General features: G+C 45.6%; 1 protein-coding gene across 2 annotated transcripts in view; it reads left to right on the top strand.

Annotated features, from left to right (window-relative positions):
- SLIT1 (slit guidance ligand 1) overlaps positions 1–5248 on the top strand; it is a 245809-nt gene extending 240561 nt beyond the window's left edge. For both annotated transcript variants that reach the window (XM_031956187.1, XM_031956186.1), the window contains 6 exons: positions 994–1231; positions 1417–1547; positions 2032–2186; positions 2874–3162; positions 3685–3896; positions 4962–5248. In XM_031956187.1, the coding sequence (XP_031812047.1) occupies positions 994–1231; positions 1417–1547; positions 2032–2186; positions 2874–3162; positions 3685–3896; positions 4962–5200 (1264 nt within the window). In that variant the 3' untranslated portion in view covers positions 5201–5248. The remainder of the gene's footprint in view (positions 1–993; positions 1232–1416; positions 1548–2031; positions 2187–2873; positions 3163–3684; positions 3897–4961) is intronic.
- The last annotated feature ends 9314 nt before the right edge of the window (positions 5249–14562 follow it).

Genomic DNA, 14562 nt, shown 5'->3' with positions numbered 1-14562 from the left:
CACCACTCCTTTTCATTGTTTTTCCAATTTGTACTGTTTTTGATCTTTGCTTCAAAAAGTCATTGGTCTCACTGCACAACAGCTGATGTGGAAATGACTTCTATACTGATAATCAAATAATGTCCTGTGTATTAAAATATAAACATTTTAAATTTTTGTGATCTCATTTGGCTCCTGTCATGCAATTCTCAACTCTTATTCTTTGGGGAAAATTTATGATATGTAGGAGGTTAAGTGACTTGCCCAGGGTCACATAGCCAGAAAATGGTGAGTGTCTGAGGTCACATTTGAACTCAGGTCTTCCTGACTTCAAGGCTGTTGCTCTATCCTCTGCACCATCTAATTGTCCCTAGATGATATTTTTCAACATGTTTTTCACCTCTCTTTGCTCATTTTTGCACTGACTTCACCAAGTATAAAATATACATTGACTTACTTTGGAACTTATCAAGTTCTTTCTAGAATTTCTGTTTTTAAGGTGTGGGAACATAGTCTACAGGTTTTGGTTTTTTATGGCAAATACAAAAAAAAGGATTTTTCTTTACCTGTTTATTAATTCTTTTAGCTCTGACTCCCTGAAGGTTCAATGTAAGATCATTAACTCTTTTTGTATATATATTTGTTTCTAATATATTAATTAAATAATTTTCTAATTGTTTCTAATATATTAATTAAATGATAATTAATAGCTGTTAAGTTTACAATAATTTTTAAACCCAACAAACAACAGAATTAGGAATTCCAAAAGACAAAGTGGAGGTGCCAGTTAACAGAATGAGCTCTGGGAGAGAAGGGCTGTGCAGGTCCCTGGGGCTAGACATTTACTAAATACTCGCTTAATTGAGTTTAATTGAAAATAGGGACAGGGCTCAGGTGACCAGTAATGAGTGCAATACTGGGAAGAAGGGCTACAGGAGGAAATAGGATATGTCCCATGCCCAAGACAATCGGTCCCTGTTTCTGACCTCCTTTTCCCTTCTCCTTTCGTCACAGTGGGCAGCTGTGTGAGATGGCCTCCCAGCCCCCCAAACCCCTGAGCCCCTGCGAGGGAACCGAATGCCAGAATGGGGCCAACTGTGTGGACCTCGGTAACAGGCCTGTGTGTCAGTGTCTGCCAGGCTTTGGTGGCCCTGAGTGTGAGAAGCTGCTGAGCGTCAACTTTGTGGACAAAGACACGTATCTGCAGTTCACTGACCTGCAGAACTGGCCCCGGGCGAACATCACCCTGCAGGTACGATGAGATGAGGAGACTGGGTGTGGGAAGAGAGGTGAGGTGACAGATGAAGACGAAAGCCTTACCTGGAGTGCGGCCTTAAGGACTTTGTCCTTCTGAGGGTGTTCCTTGGAAAGGGATCCTGGGCCCCCTTCCACCTACTTCCCACACGCAGAGGGCCCGGGTATCTTTTCTCCCCACAGGTCGCCACAGCAGAAGACAACGGAATACTGCTGTACAATGGTGACAATGACCACATCGCAGTGGAGCTGTACCAAGGGCACGTGAGGGTCAGCTACGATCCAGGCAGCTACCCCAGCTCGGCTATCTACAGGTAGCTCCTCCTTCGCCTAAGTGTTCACCCTTTGGGGCCAGGGAGCATCTGCTACTTGGTTTCCACAATTAGGATTGCTACTCTTAGATGAATCCCTGGAGCCCCTGCCGCTATCTTGTCTCCGACCTTTCAATTCAGGTCCTACCTCAGAAAGGAGGCTGAGGGTTCTTCACCTTGGCCATAGGTGGGAAGAGCATGTGTGCAAGGGGAAGAGTCAGGAAGTTTCTGCATGACAGGGACACCCTGGAAGGACTTTCCCACCCCAGCCCTAAGGGGGGGGTGGATGAGAAGTCTGTCAAGAAGTCAGTCTGAAACCCCTGTTCTCCTGTTCTTGGGAGGCTGTTTGTCCGAAAGGAGCTCTGAGGTCCTTAGTGATCTGTGCTGCTACTATGGTAGCCCCCCATGTCTGGAGAGACAGATGCTGAGGTTCTCCTGTGGTGAAGCCCCTGACCCACAGCAGGGGTGCTGCCTTGTCTCCTTCTAGCGCCGAGACCATCAATGATGGCCAGTTCCACACAGTCGAACTTGTCACCTTTGACCAGATGGTGAATCTCTCCATCGATGGCGGCAGCCCCATGACCATGGACAACTTTGGCAAACACTATACCCTCAACAGCGAAGCCCCGCTCTACGTGGGAGGTGAGGCTCTGGGCTTTCCCAGGAGCTCCTGCTAGGACCCCCCTTCCATTCACGGGCCTGGTCAGCTCTGAGTGGCTCTCTGGCCCCAGGCTCTGTGAAGTCCTCCTCCATGCCCTCTCTGAGGTTCCAAGGAGAGTGGATCAGTTCTAAGAAGACCTGGAGGCTGGGGTCTGGTCTTGCATTGGAGCCAGGGACGGAAAGCCTTGCTAGGGTGGTTTATTTAAAGCCAGGTCAGCCTCTGTGGGGCTCCGCAATCTGGGAGGGGGGTTGGGTGGTGAGGATGTGGGGCAGGGACGGAGGCTCAGAGCACTGGTCTCTGTCCACGTCATCCTTTTCCCACCGCCCTGGGGCCCAGAGAAGTCTTCTCCAATAGGAGCATAAATAAAGAGCCCCAAAGGGAGGGCTGGAGGAGAGGTGTCCCAGTCCAAAACTAGTTGCTGTGGCGTGTGTGGGCGCTCCGTGGGAGTGAATGCCGGCCGGGGTGAGGGGGCCAGGCTTGGGACCAGCTCCCCCACAGCCTTCTGCCCCCATGGCCGGTGACGGCCTCCACGTTCTGCCTAAGAGGGGTGGGGAGGTCTCCCGACAAGCTCTGGCCAGACAGAGTACAGCCGGGGGGAAGGAGGGGCCATGGTGAGACCCCAGGTGGGAGCCTCCCAGGGCTCAGAGCGGCTCCGCTCCTGGCTACAGGGATGCCTGTGGACGTGAACTCGGCGGCCTTCCGGCTGTGGCAGATCCTCAACGGCACCAGCTTCCATGGCTGCATCCGCAACCTGTACATCAACAACGAGCTGCAGGACTTCACCAAGACGCAGATGCAGCCGGGCGTGGTGCCGGGCTGTGAGCCCTGCCGGAAGCTCTACTGTCTGCACGGCATCTGCCAGCCCAACGCTGCCCACGGGCCCGTCTGCCACTGCGAGCCCGGCTGGGGGGGACCCCACTGCGACCAGCAGGTCGGCAACCCCTGCCAGGGGCACAAGTGAGTGAGCACCGACCCCTCTCCGGCCCTGGGGGAACAGCAGGGAGGAGCAAGAAAAAAGGCTGGGGCGGGGGGCAGGCCGGCAGGGAGGATGCTGAAGAGAAAGGGCCACTCCCCAAGCCTGCGGATGTGTCTTCTCCAGTCCAGGGCCTGAGGATAAAGTCCCAGCTCCCTCCTTGTCAATCCCATGCCCCTTGTGGCCTCAGCTCCAAAGGAGCCGGCAGAAGGGCTCCACTCCAGGGCAATCTCCTCTTCCCCAGGGAACACTTCCAGCCCAAAGCATCCTGGCAGAAAGGCCCTTTCCCCAAAGTGGGGGGTAGCACAGGGCGATCCAGATTTGGAAAGACACAGATCTCTCCCATTGATGCTGTCGGAACCGGGCCTGCTGGGATAAGGAGAAAAGGGGGAGGGATCTGGGAATCTGGTGGGGGCTGGACCAGCCACCGCTGCTGATTGCCTCCTGGAGACACAGCTCCCACCTTAGCTTTAGCATACCAACTTAGGGTCTTCTGTCCTGTCTAGGTGCGTGCATGGGACCTGCTTGCCCCTGGACGCTCTGTCCTACAGTTGCCAGTGCCAAGATGGGTACACAGGAGCTCTGTGCAACCAGCCAGGGGAGCCACCAGATCCCTGTGAGAACCTTCATTGTCTACATGGGCACTGCCAGATTTCCACCGAGGGGGCCGCGCACTGTGTGTGCGACAGTGGCTTTGCTGGGGAGCTGTGTGAGCAAGGTCAGGGGCCCCCATCCTAATGCACCATTTCCCTGAAAACCCTTGCTCCTCAGTTCACTGCTTTATTTCCTAGACTGCCTTTTTCCTGAGCCCAGGCCCCTCTCTTTTCCCTTCCTTCTGGGTACCAACCCCTAAATTTCTCCAATGAGAGAATTGCCTCACAGCATTTTTACTGGTTCCCCAACCTGGCTGTGCCTCCTGGCTGCCCCATATCTAGTGAGGAGCAAGACCCTCCCTGTGGCCTTCCGAAATGAAATGCTCCTCCACTCACTCTCAGTGCAACCAGAAGAATGGAGCTTCTTTCCAAATCTGCATGGCGTCTTCTCTTCTCCAGGAAACACTCCCAGCCTTGAGCATCCTGGTAAAAAAGAAAAAAAAAAGAGTCCTTTTCCTATCCCCCATTTCTTCCCCATGCCTGGAAGTGGGGTATAGCAAAGGGAAGTCCATATTTTTAAAGACATGGATCTTATTCCTTCCCCTGGTCTTTGCTCAGATAAGGAATCCGGTGGGGTGGGGTTAGGGAATGGAGCTGAGAAGGTGACAAGGATAGAATTAGGGCAACAAGCACTCGATTTGGAGTAAAGGATCTGGGTTTTAATCTCAGCTCTGCTGCTTGCTGCTTGTGTGATCGTGGACCAATCACAACTCTCAGGGCTTTGGCCTCCTCTAGCATGAAAATTAAGGGACTGCATGTGATGACTTCTGAGGGTCTTCCAACTGGAAACCCATGATCCCATCTCTGACTTCCACTGTCCCTTCTAGATAATTGCATTTGGGGAGAGAAGATCTGGACTGGCTTCCCAGCTCTTCCCTCTTGAATGTGGCTGGAGAGATCGCTTGTACTCTCCTGACCCATTTCGTCATCCATAAAACGGGGAGGCTGGACTAACCCACCCCTGAGGTCACTTCAGCCTTAGTGCTAAGGATCATAATACTTTAGAGGGAGGAAAGAAGTAGGAAAAGGAGAGCCCACAAGTCAAAGGAAGACACATTATAAGCCCACCTCCAAAAACCACTTTAAAGAAGGCCTGTGACTCTGTGCCTTTCTCTTGGTGTCTCACTCAGAGTCCAAGTGCCAGGGGGACCCTGTTCGGGATTTCCATCAGGTCCAGAGGGGCTATGCCATCTGCCAGACCACCCGCCCGCTGTCCTGGGTCGAGTGTCGGGGCTCCTGCCCGGGCCAGGGCTGCTGCACAGGGCTGCGGATGAAACGGAGGAGATTCACCTTTGAGTGCAGCGATGGTTCCTCATTTGTGGAGGAGGTGGAAAAGGCCATCAAGTGTGGCTGCGCTAGCTGCATGTAGCGCCAGAAGGGCCCGAAGCTGGGCTGATGGTGGGGGAGGGTGGGAGGGAACCTGGGGGAGGGCGGGGGTTTGCTGTGGGGTGGGGTACGACCACAACCAAGACAGATGCCAGGATGTGGATGGTCAGTGCAGCCAGGATAGGTGTGGACGGTGGACTGCAACAGCCGCGGCAACACAAGCAACTCACCCGACATTTGTAGACAGAGCCACGTGGCAGGAAACAAGGCCACTGGAAGTGAGGGAAGGACAGGCAAGGACGGCTGCTGGTGGGCAGAACTTGTGTGTAGCTAGATTCCCCCGCCCCCTTTTTGAAGCTCAAAACAGAGCGGCAGCTGTGGGCGCTGGGGCTGAGCTGAGCTGCTCTGTGTTGTCGGCTTGCCCTCTTCCTGGGGCCGGCTTGAAGTGCCTTGCACATAGTAGGCGCTCAAAAAATCTTAGTTGAACGAGTGAATGAGTGAGTGAGGTTGGGGCGGGGCAGAGCATTTGCCCAAATCCCTTCCTTTCAGATGCCCAGGCCACTCAACCTGGGTTGGATCTACCCATCTGCACTCAACTCTTTCTTCCTCCGCCCGCGGCTAGGACCCAGCAGACACCCGGCCCCCATTGCGTGACCCTGGAGCCCCGACGCGCTCGCCCCTCTGCAGACTGCCAGCCCCTAGAACAAAGCCGGTTCGGAGCTCGGTCCTGGAGGTTTTCACCAGGCTCGCGCATGCTTCCTGTGCCAGAGAGGATGTCTTCGGGGCTCACAGACTTAACTATATAACCGCGCTGATGTGGACGGTTCATCCAGCCTCCCTCCCTGGGAAACGACTGTACATGAGAACAATTCTGAGCGCTCTTAATGGTCTGGGACTGGTCCTATGGGGGTCCGGCCACATTAGGAATCCGAGCTTCACGGAGCACGGGGCAGCGGCACTGAGAACTTCTGAAAATTCAGCATCTCTTCCTGATCCCCGGCTGACGGGGGATCCAGCAGATATAAACACGCAAGCAGGAGGCACTGAACAGCTCTGGGAACTTGTGTCCAGGGATGGAAGTGGGGAGAGGGGTTGTCGGGGAGAAACAACTTCTTGTTAGCTCTTCCCCTTCCCATGCTTCCCAGGCAACAGCAACGTCCTTTCACCGAGGCAGGTTTTGGCTGCAGAACAGTCTCGTCCCACTGCTCCCTTCCCAGCATTCTTCACTTAGAAGGGAGAAGAGACACCTAGTTAAGTTCTTAGAGTGAACTGATTTCCATAGTTAATGATTGGACCTGGGAGCGAGCTAAGAGAGGGCAATGTTAGGGTGAGGAGAGGACAGTCGCCTGGGGCCACAGCTATGAAACCAAGAATAGCAAGTCCTTCTTTAAAAAATGGTCCAGGAAAATCTGTCTTAGCCAGGGTAACTATCCGAGAGTTTATTGAGTCGCTTAAGTACTAACACTGAGAGGAATGATTTCTGAGTTGTGCAAAGGGGACAAATGCTTATGCAGCAGCAGCCTTCGTTTTGGCTTTGGAAGTGGGTTCAGGAAGAAAAGTTAAGCCCTCGGTCAAGACTGCCTTCTTAACCTTCTGTCCCCCCAACTGCCCTCCTCAGTCTCAGCAGGACCCCCGATCTCACTGAGTCATAGGCCAGAATAATAGGTATGAATAAGGCTTTGTGCATTGTGCTCAATTCATCTCACCCAACCAGGTTCATTTCTGGGGCATCATTCTGGGTGGCCCATTCACTACAAAAGCCCCGCCCAGTACAGGAAAATGGAAAGAAAACTGGATTCAGACGCAGATGACCTGGGTACTAGGCTCAGTTAGCTCTGTCGCTAACTTGCTGTGGGACTTTGGGTAAGCCATTTCAAGCCCATTTCTTCGTCTGTAAAATGAGTCTTTTGTAGAAAATAATTATAGCCCTTTTCAGATCTAGGATTCTAATTCTGTCTCAGTATTTGGATCAACATTTTCCAGCTTTGGTCACAACTTTCTAGGTTTCTAGGATTTAAGGGGTTGGGAGACAGAATCACTTTATGGAGGCACAGAAGATATTGTTGAACTCTAGTCTGAATAGGCTGGGAGAGTCCAAGAGATGAACTATTTTGCGGGGGAACTCAGTGAGACTTTGATCACGGAGCTACGAGGGACAGGTTAGGAGAGAAGCTGGGAAAAAAAACACATTCAATCCTTTGAGTTAGAAAACATTTACCAAAATAAAAACTGAAATGTTAACCAACAAGTATTTATTAAGCACTGTGGTAGGCACAGTCGATGGGAGAGATACAGAGAAGCAGAAGTCGTAATCCCTGACTTTAAGTAGCCTACATTCAGGAACATAGGACTAAATGTTTGACAGTAAAAGCAGTGTCATGGACTATAAAGACTGTTGGGATTGGGAGGAAAGGGATTCTCAGTGAGAGCTGAATGAGTCAAAGAAATTCAGCAAAGGAAATGGCTCAATGGCTCTATGGCTCTACTCTTGACCAGTAGAATGAGATCACCAGACATCGGAATATAAAAGGGAGGCAGCCGAAAGTGGAAATGGAATGTGAGAAGGACCACAATTAAGACTCACTAAACTGTTGACCATCCACAAATAAAAATTCCACTTGTAAATGGAATTGAATTGATTATGAATTGAAGTATTATGAAATTTAAAATAAACATGAAACTTCATTTTTTTATTCTAAAACACCAACCTGGCTAGAGGGGCCAAAGGAAGAGAAATGCCACAGCTTCCTTTTGCCATATTATTTGAGATCCTGTCTAGATGTCATTAGAACAGGGGTTCTTAACTTGGTGCCCATGAATTTAAAAAAAAAAAAAAGATATTTTGATAAATGCATCTGAGTGGAAGTGGTTTCCTTTGTATATTATGCACACATTTAAAAACATCATTCTGAGCATTCCATGAAATAAAAAAGATCAAGAACAATCAAATTTACAGGAAGCTCTTGGTGGGGAGAGTAAAACTATAAATTTGGGGTACTTGATACTCTTATATCCAGCACTTCTGTGGCTTCCAAATCCTTCTGTCCCAAAGCTGCTCTGAACTCTCAGATGCTTATTTTTCAAGGTGGGATGGGGCACATTTCAGTGTTCAAAAGGTAAAAATTCCACTATTGCTTCCAGCAAGCAGAAGCTGGTTTCCTTTAAAAAAAAAAAATTCTTTTCAAGACATTACCTTCTTATTCTGCAGCATCTTAGGAAGTCACTGCAAGGGCCAGAAAACAACACAAAGGAGCTACCAAACAGCTACATCTTTTCAAAACAGACTGAGAAAAGGGGGGGGGGACACCTTTGGTCTATTAACCCCAAAGAAACCCAACTCTCAAATGTTCATGTACACTAAGTAATCCTTTCCTCCTCTTCTCTCCCACAACATGCTATCTGATAAGACCTGGGAGGAAAAACATCAGCTCTAAGCCCTATGCTATATAGGAAACCCAGGGTACCCCAACAGGGCAGCTAAGGAACAAGGCAATGGTTTCTGTCATTTCAGTTTCTCCTAGAATATTTCCTTCTTCTCATTCAGCTGCTTACACTGTTATTGGGCTTCCTTAAGAGCCATTATGACCAAAATGGCTCCAAAAGCCCCAAAAGAACAAGCCCCGACGTGGAAACCTATTTACCGATATGAGGGCAGAGAATAGTCACCAGGCTCCCATTACATTCTGGATCTTTTTCTTCCCTTCCATTCGCTAGCTAACAAGTTGACTCCACTCTGCCATGTGTCCAGCTTCATCTTGGGTTTTCTTGTAGCAATTGAGAGCAGCCCTTTGATATCACCCCTCTCCACATCCATTTGAGAACTTACTGCTTTTGGCTTTATCCCTGGCCACTGGCTGCTTTTAGCTAAACTGGTATTAAAGGAGTAGGGTACAAAAAGGGTTCAGGGGCCATTTTAAACAGGAAAATACCACAAAATTCCCCATGAAAAGCAGCAGAAAATAAAAAAGGCTAAATTCTTTTTTGGCCTGCTGTAGCTTAATCTTGAAAGGAATCTCTTTATACAGAATACTTACAGATTCTAATATATATTTGTATTTCATTTTGTTATAGTATTTTTATATGTTAAGGGTTAAAAACTATTTTGTTTTGGTTTTCAGAAGCTTTGTTGGAGGTTTCTTTAACTTGGTATGGATTCTGGCAGAAACTGGTTAGTGATAACCAACGAGGGAGCTAGGGATCATCCTGTTTTAAAACATGTCTGACGTTGTCTATGATGCCTTCCGTGTGAACATGACGTTTATTCATTCAGAGATTTTGGATTGCTGGTCTCTTTTTCACGGCTGCCTGCTGACATCAGGCTGGTCCCCATTTAACCAGGAGTGGCCCAGATTTCTGTCCTTGTCTAGATACACCATGAATTAGGCACAGCACTGGGATTCAGAAAACAGGGTTCTGGACTTCAGACTTGGCTTCCCAAGCTGACAGGAGGCAGGACCCAAACACACACTTGTGCTCTTCCCAGATGGGCCCTTAACACGGAGATTTGGGATAGTCCTCTCCTCCTTCTCACTAATTTCAAATATTCTCCAGATAGGGATATAATTAGTCATCAGGGCATGGCTCTAATGGGCTTTTCCACAGATGATGATGATGAGTTGAAATCTAGATATGGCAATCTTCCACGGCTTAAGTTGAAAATTTTGTATGGCCTTGCAAATGATGTCAGAACTACCCAAAGGACCCTTGGCAGAAGAAAAGTTCCTGAAAAAGACTAAATCCCAACCAAGTTTCACTTTAAAAGAGCATGCTATATATATAATTAATGAACACTGCAATGGGTAGATAATGGCCCAAAGTTAGTAAGAACTGATCTAAAGGATACCACGTGATTCAGTTTGGGGGTTTTCTTGGTCAACATTTTAGATTTACATATCTATTAAACTCCTTTGGGTTCATCTAATCTACAACTTGCACTTTTTGCTGATATGGATTTCCACTGTTAATGATTTTTATATCTCCCTAGAGGCTCTAGAGTTTTTCATAGCTCAGGTAATCTGTACAAAAAGACCCCAATTTGACTGTTAAAATACCTTTATTTCTCAATTCTAGCTTGTCAGTAGAGCATCAACTCATCTGTGTCAGAGCCTCTCTAGATCTCCATCACAAAGGACCAATGTGGGTAAAAGGCTTATTAAGTTTTACAATGGCTACTGCTTTTAGGAAGAATCAAGGTGACTCTCCAACACAAAGTCAGGTGAGGAGGGCTGATCTTGACTTTCTGTACTAAGCTTTTATATCAGGTAATCTTTATATCATAGGCTATGACAAAAACTTTGGACTACTTCATAAAGTTTCAAACCAGAAATCAATACCAGAATCTAGCCAGAAATAAGCCTCTTTTGGGAAAATTCTATCATTTGCTCCACACTCAGAGGGTTGATGAGATGTAAAACAAAAAGGCAGGAGGGAACTGCAAAGCAAAATCATTGTTTCCCTAATTCTGCCCCCCCCCCCAATAAAAGCAAATGCTCTCAGTCTTTCCTTAAAACATGAATTGATTTAAATAAGAGCTGTTGGTTAGGACCAAGATTTTAAATTATTCTTCATTGCAAGACATAACCAATGGAATGGAGGCCTGAGGATAATATAGGAGAGGAAAAAACCTCATGCACAAGCACCATCTTGGCATTGCCTCCTCTGGAAGGGCTGACAATGGGATGATCACTCCATGGAAACTCTCTAAGTGGAGTCTTGCCAGAAAGCAGGAATATAACTAGGCAACAGCATCTGACCAAGAATTCCATATACACACAAGAGGAACCATTGACTACATTGATTTTTCCCTTTAAATTAGACCTGCAATAACAAAATGATTACTAAATTATACTAGGAGATTGTGTGTGTGTGTGTGTGTGTGTGTGTGTGTGTGTGTGTTGGTTAAAGTCAAATACAATTTAATGACACTGATTCAAACTTTTGCTTGCTTCAGATATACAAGCCATATTTTCTTGAAGTGCATATATATATATATATATATATATATATATATACACACACTTGAAATGGATATATACACACTTTATGCATTTGATAATTCTTCATTCTTTCATTGATTACACAAACACATTTTAATATCAAAGAGATGTTTAATAAACTTCAATAAAATAAGCGCCTTTAGAAAGCTCATAGAATAGGATGTCAATGATGGATAAGCTCTTCCCACCAATTCAATCACCCATACCACCCTTCTCCCCCAAATCAAACAAACAAACAAACAAATTAAAAAAAAAAAAAAAGGGAAATGCTTCAAAGTTTGGCTTTCAGTGAGGGCCCCTTTACCAATAGCAAGAACACAATTTCTTATGTGGCCTAACAGGAAAGTAAAACACAGAAGCACAAAAATTTCACAAAATTTCAATATTTAAGAGACTTGGTACATATTCAAAGTTAAAATAACTCCAACTCCAACTTTATAGCTATACATAGTTTTAAAGCAACTTAATATAATTTTTATTTTTATTTACACTTTCAAAGGTTCTTCAGGTGAGGTATGTAAACATTGTCTAATGAATTTTTTTTTCAATGTTTCAGACCAACAATTCACAGCATACATTTAATTGTCATCCATTAAAGACACAATATTTCCTTATCCCCACTAACATAACAGAAATCCAGATCCAAGAGAGATTATCAAATCCTTAAGAGCACCAGCTTACAAAATTCATCATTTCTGCTCTTTGCTAAAGGTGAAAGGAGAGAGCTTTCACATTGGCCAGGATTATGCACACAGTACCAGAAAATGGGAAGGACCCTCTGGAAATACAATCCTTGGTATCTTGGATAACCGTCTCTAAGACTCACACATAAAGTTTAAAAAAGGGGTGGGGGTGGGGGGAGAAAAAGAACACAAGAAATTGACCTCAGTAATGACTACGTTGGAAGGAACCTGAAAAGACCTTGAGAGGAATGGAGGACTGTTTTTGGAGTTCCTTGCAGTACACATTTATGTTGATACCCTGCTCTCTGACCCCCTCAACCTCTCAAAGTAAATTTTACAGGGTCAAGCTTTAAAAAGTATCAAAAAAGAAAATGCCACTTCAATTTCCCAGTAGAATAACAGCTCCTTTGGCAAAGTTCAAACAGTGTGGCTTTCTAGGATCCCCTTTGTCCTCAGAGACATGATCTGTTAACTAAAGAAGAAACTTGCCTGTGCTTTTGTTCTGACCTTGGATGAGTAACTTAGAGCTATAATGGAAACGAAGAGCTGAAGCCATGATTTCCTATAGATGGATCCCTATTGTCGGTGCCACAGGAAGGCCTTCACTAGTGCCCTGGAAGCTACCCTTTGAGAATTACTTGCCCCTAGAGGGTAAGGACCAGTTCTAAAGATGAGAAGACGACGATTTGAGGACGTTAGGTCAGATTCATGTCACCCCTCTTCCCTCCCCCAAACAACTGAAGAGAGAGCATCGTCATATCACCAATGATACAAAAGTGGAGGTTGGTTTTTCTGCCTGCTTGGTTTCAGGCTTAGAAAAGAAAAGGTTTATTCCAAGGGAACACTTCAAGCTAAGTAACACTAGTGAAAATCTCCAAACACTTTTTATAAATACAAAAGAGAAGACATATCTTAAAAGCTTACTTTTATGACAGCTACTAAAGATAACAAGGGGCTTTTTTGACCAAAGTTCAGACTGGTCTTGAGGAGGTTCTGCTGAACTGCCTAGGGTGAAGCAAAAGGTGTGGAAGTATCTTGGGGATGACTGTCCCATGATGTTCTTGAAATATTGAACTAGTGCTTCAAAAACCATAAGTGGGGGTGGGGGGTGGGGGTGTTTGTGAGTGGTTTGAGGGAAAATAGAATTTAGTTAAAAGGTAACAAAATATGGCCAGATGATAATAGATTTTTTTTTTTTCTATTGACCATTTTTATTCTGTTCTAAAAACTCTCTTAGAGCTGCCTCTCTTGCAGCTTGACTCCCCTCACATTAGGATTCTGTACATGCTGATAACTTCCTGAAAGTCACCAGCATTCCTCAATGGACTGGATCTTTCTCATGGGTCTGGTCCTAACAGATTTCGTATATAAGCTACACTCCTCATTTCTTTGAAGTAGGAACATGCACATCAAGAGAAGCAGATATTCAAGTACAGCAACATCTCCAAGCAAAGATAAGCAATCTTAGGAGGACATTTCAGCCCTACTCACTTCTCTGAGGCCGGGGGCCAGAGGGCCCCCATCACAAGTGTTATTACCAAGACTATTATTGCTTAAGAGCGGCACACCAAAAGGAACAAAGGGAAATCTGCTCTGCAGACCCGCGTACTGACCACTGACCAGTTTCAGTCCTATATATATATATATATATATATATATATATATATATATATGTGTGTGTGTGTGTGTGTGTGTGTATATATATATATACACACACATATATATATATACACATATATATATGTATATGTATATATATATATATACACGTATATACATATACATATAAAATTTAAAAAGTTATTGGATGAGATGAAGAAAAGCATTAAAGCTTAAACTTGATGCTACTTTTTAAAAAAATCACCCCTCCCCCCTGCCCATACCCCACCCACCCAATCCCTCCCCAGCCCAACAGCTCACTGTTTTCTTTCTAGATGTGTGAACTGGATTTATTAAAAGCAAAACCACAGCTCAGAATATATCCTTCTACAACATTACAATGCAAACTGACATCACTCAGAACATGAAACTGCACACAGCACACATAATAAATATTTTTAAAAACTATTTACAATATTTCTTCTTGAGACCATTACATAAGTCATCTTATTTCTTCCCCCAAAGGTTAAAAAAGTGTTGAATGTCTAGCTTAATGCTAAATTCCCTGGCACCTGCAGTAAAACCATTCACATTTTTATTGTAAAACCAGATTTACTTACAAACAGGATCTTAGAAAAACATCCTCCAGCATTATTGTTTGGGTAACCTCTTCACTTGTTTGAAAAGACAAATGGAGGTCCCAAAGAAATATACAAATTGTGATTCAAATGGAAGAAAATACCCCAAAATGTGCCCTCAGCTCTAAAGTCACTACATTGCCACTGACACAGGCCCCAGTCCTCTACACAAGGTCAGTGAGAAATACTACTCAGCCAAGGAAGCCCCAAAATGAAGCTAAACATGATTATATAAATTAGGGTTCCACTTATCTGTGGAAACTTTTAATGCAAACCAGGACTCCTGAGAAGTAAGCTGAACACATCTTAGAACAGATGGATTCATTTCCTAACCCCCTGGTTATGAGCAGCATCAGGCCGGATGCCTACAATATTCACTAACACGGAAAAAGATGAGGTGTTTGTGGGAAATGTTCAAGGTAATTCAAGTGATGTCTCCTTCCTGTGGTTAGACTATCAATGTGGTTTAATGCTTTGCTGAGGTGACAG

Source organism: Sarcophilus harrisii, chromosome 2 (assembly GCF_902635505.1).
Source record: "Sarcophilus harrisii chromosome 2, mSarHar1.11, whole genome shotgun sequence".
Lineage (NCBI taxonomy): Eukaryota > Metazoa > Chordata > Mammalia > Dasyuromorphia > Dasyuridae > Sarcophilus > Sarcophilus harrisii.
The sequence above is the reverse complement of the archived record's forward strand: the minus strand, read 5'-3'. Positions and strand labels throughout refer to the sequence as shown.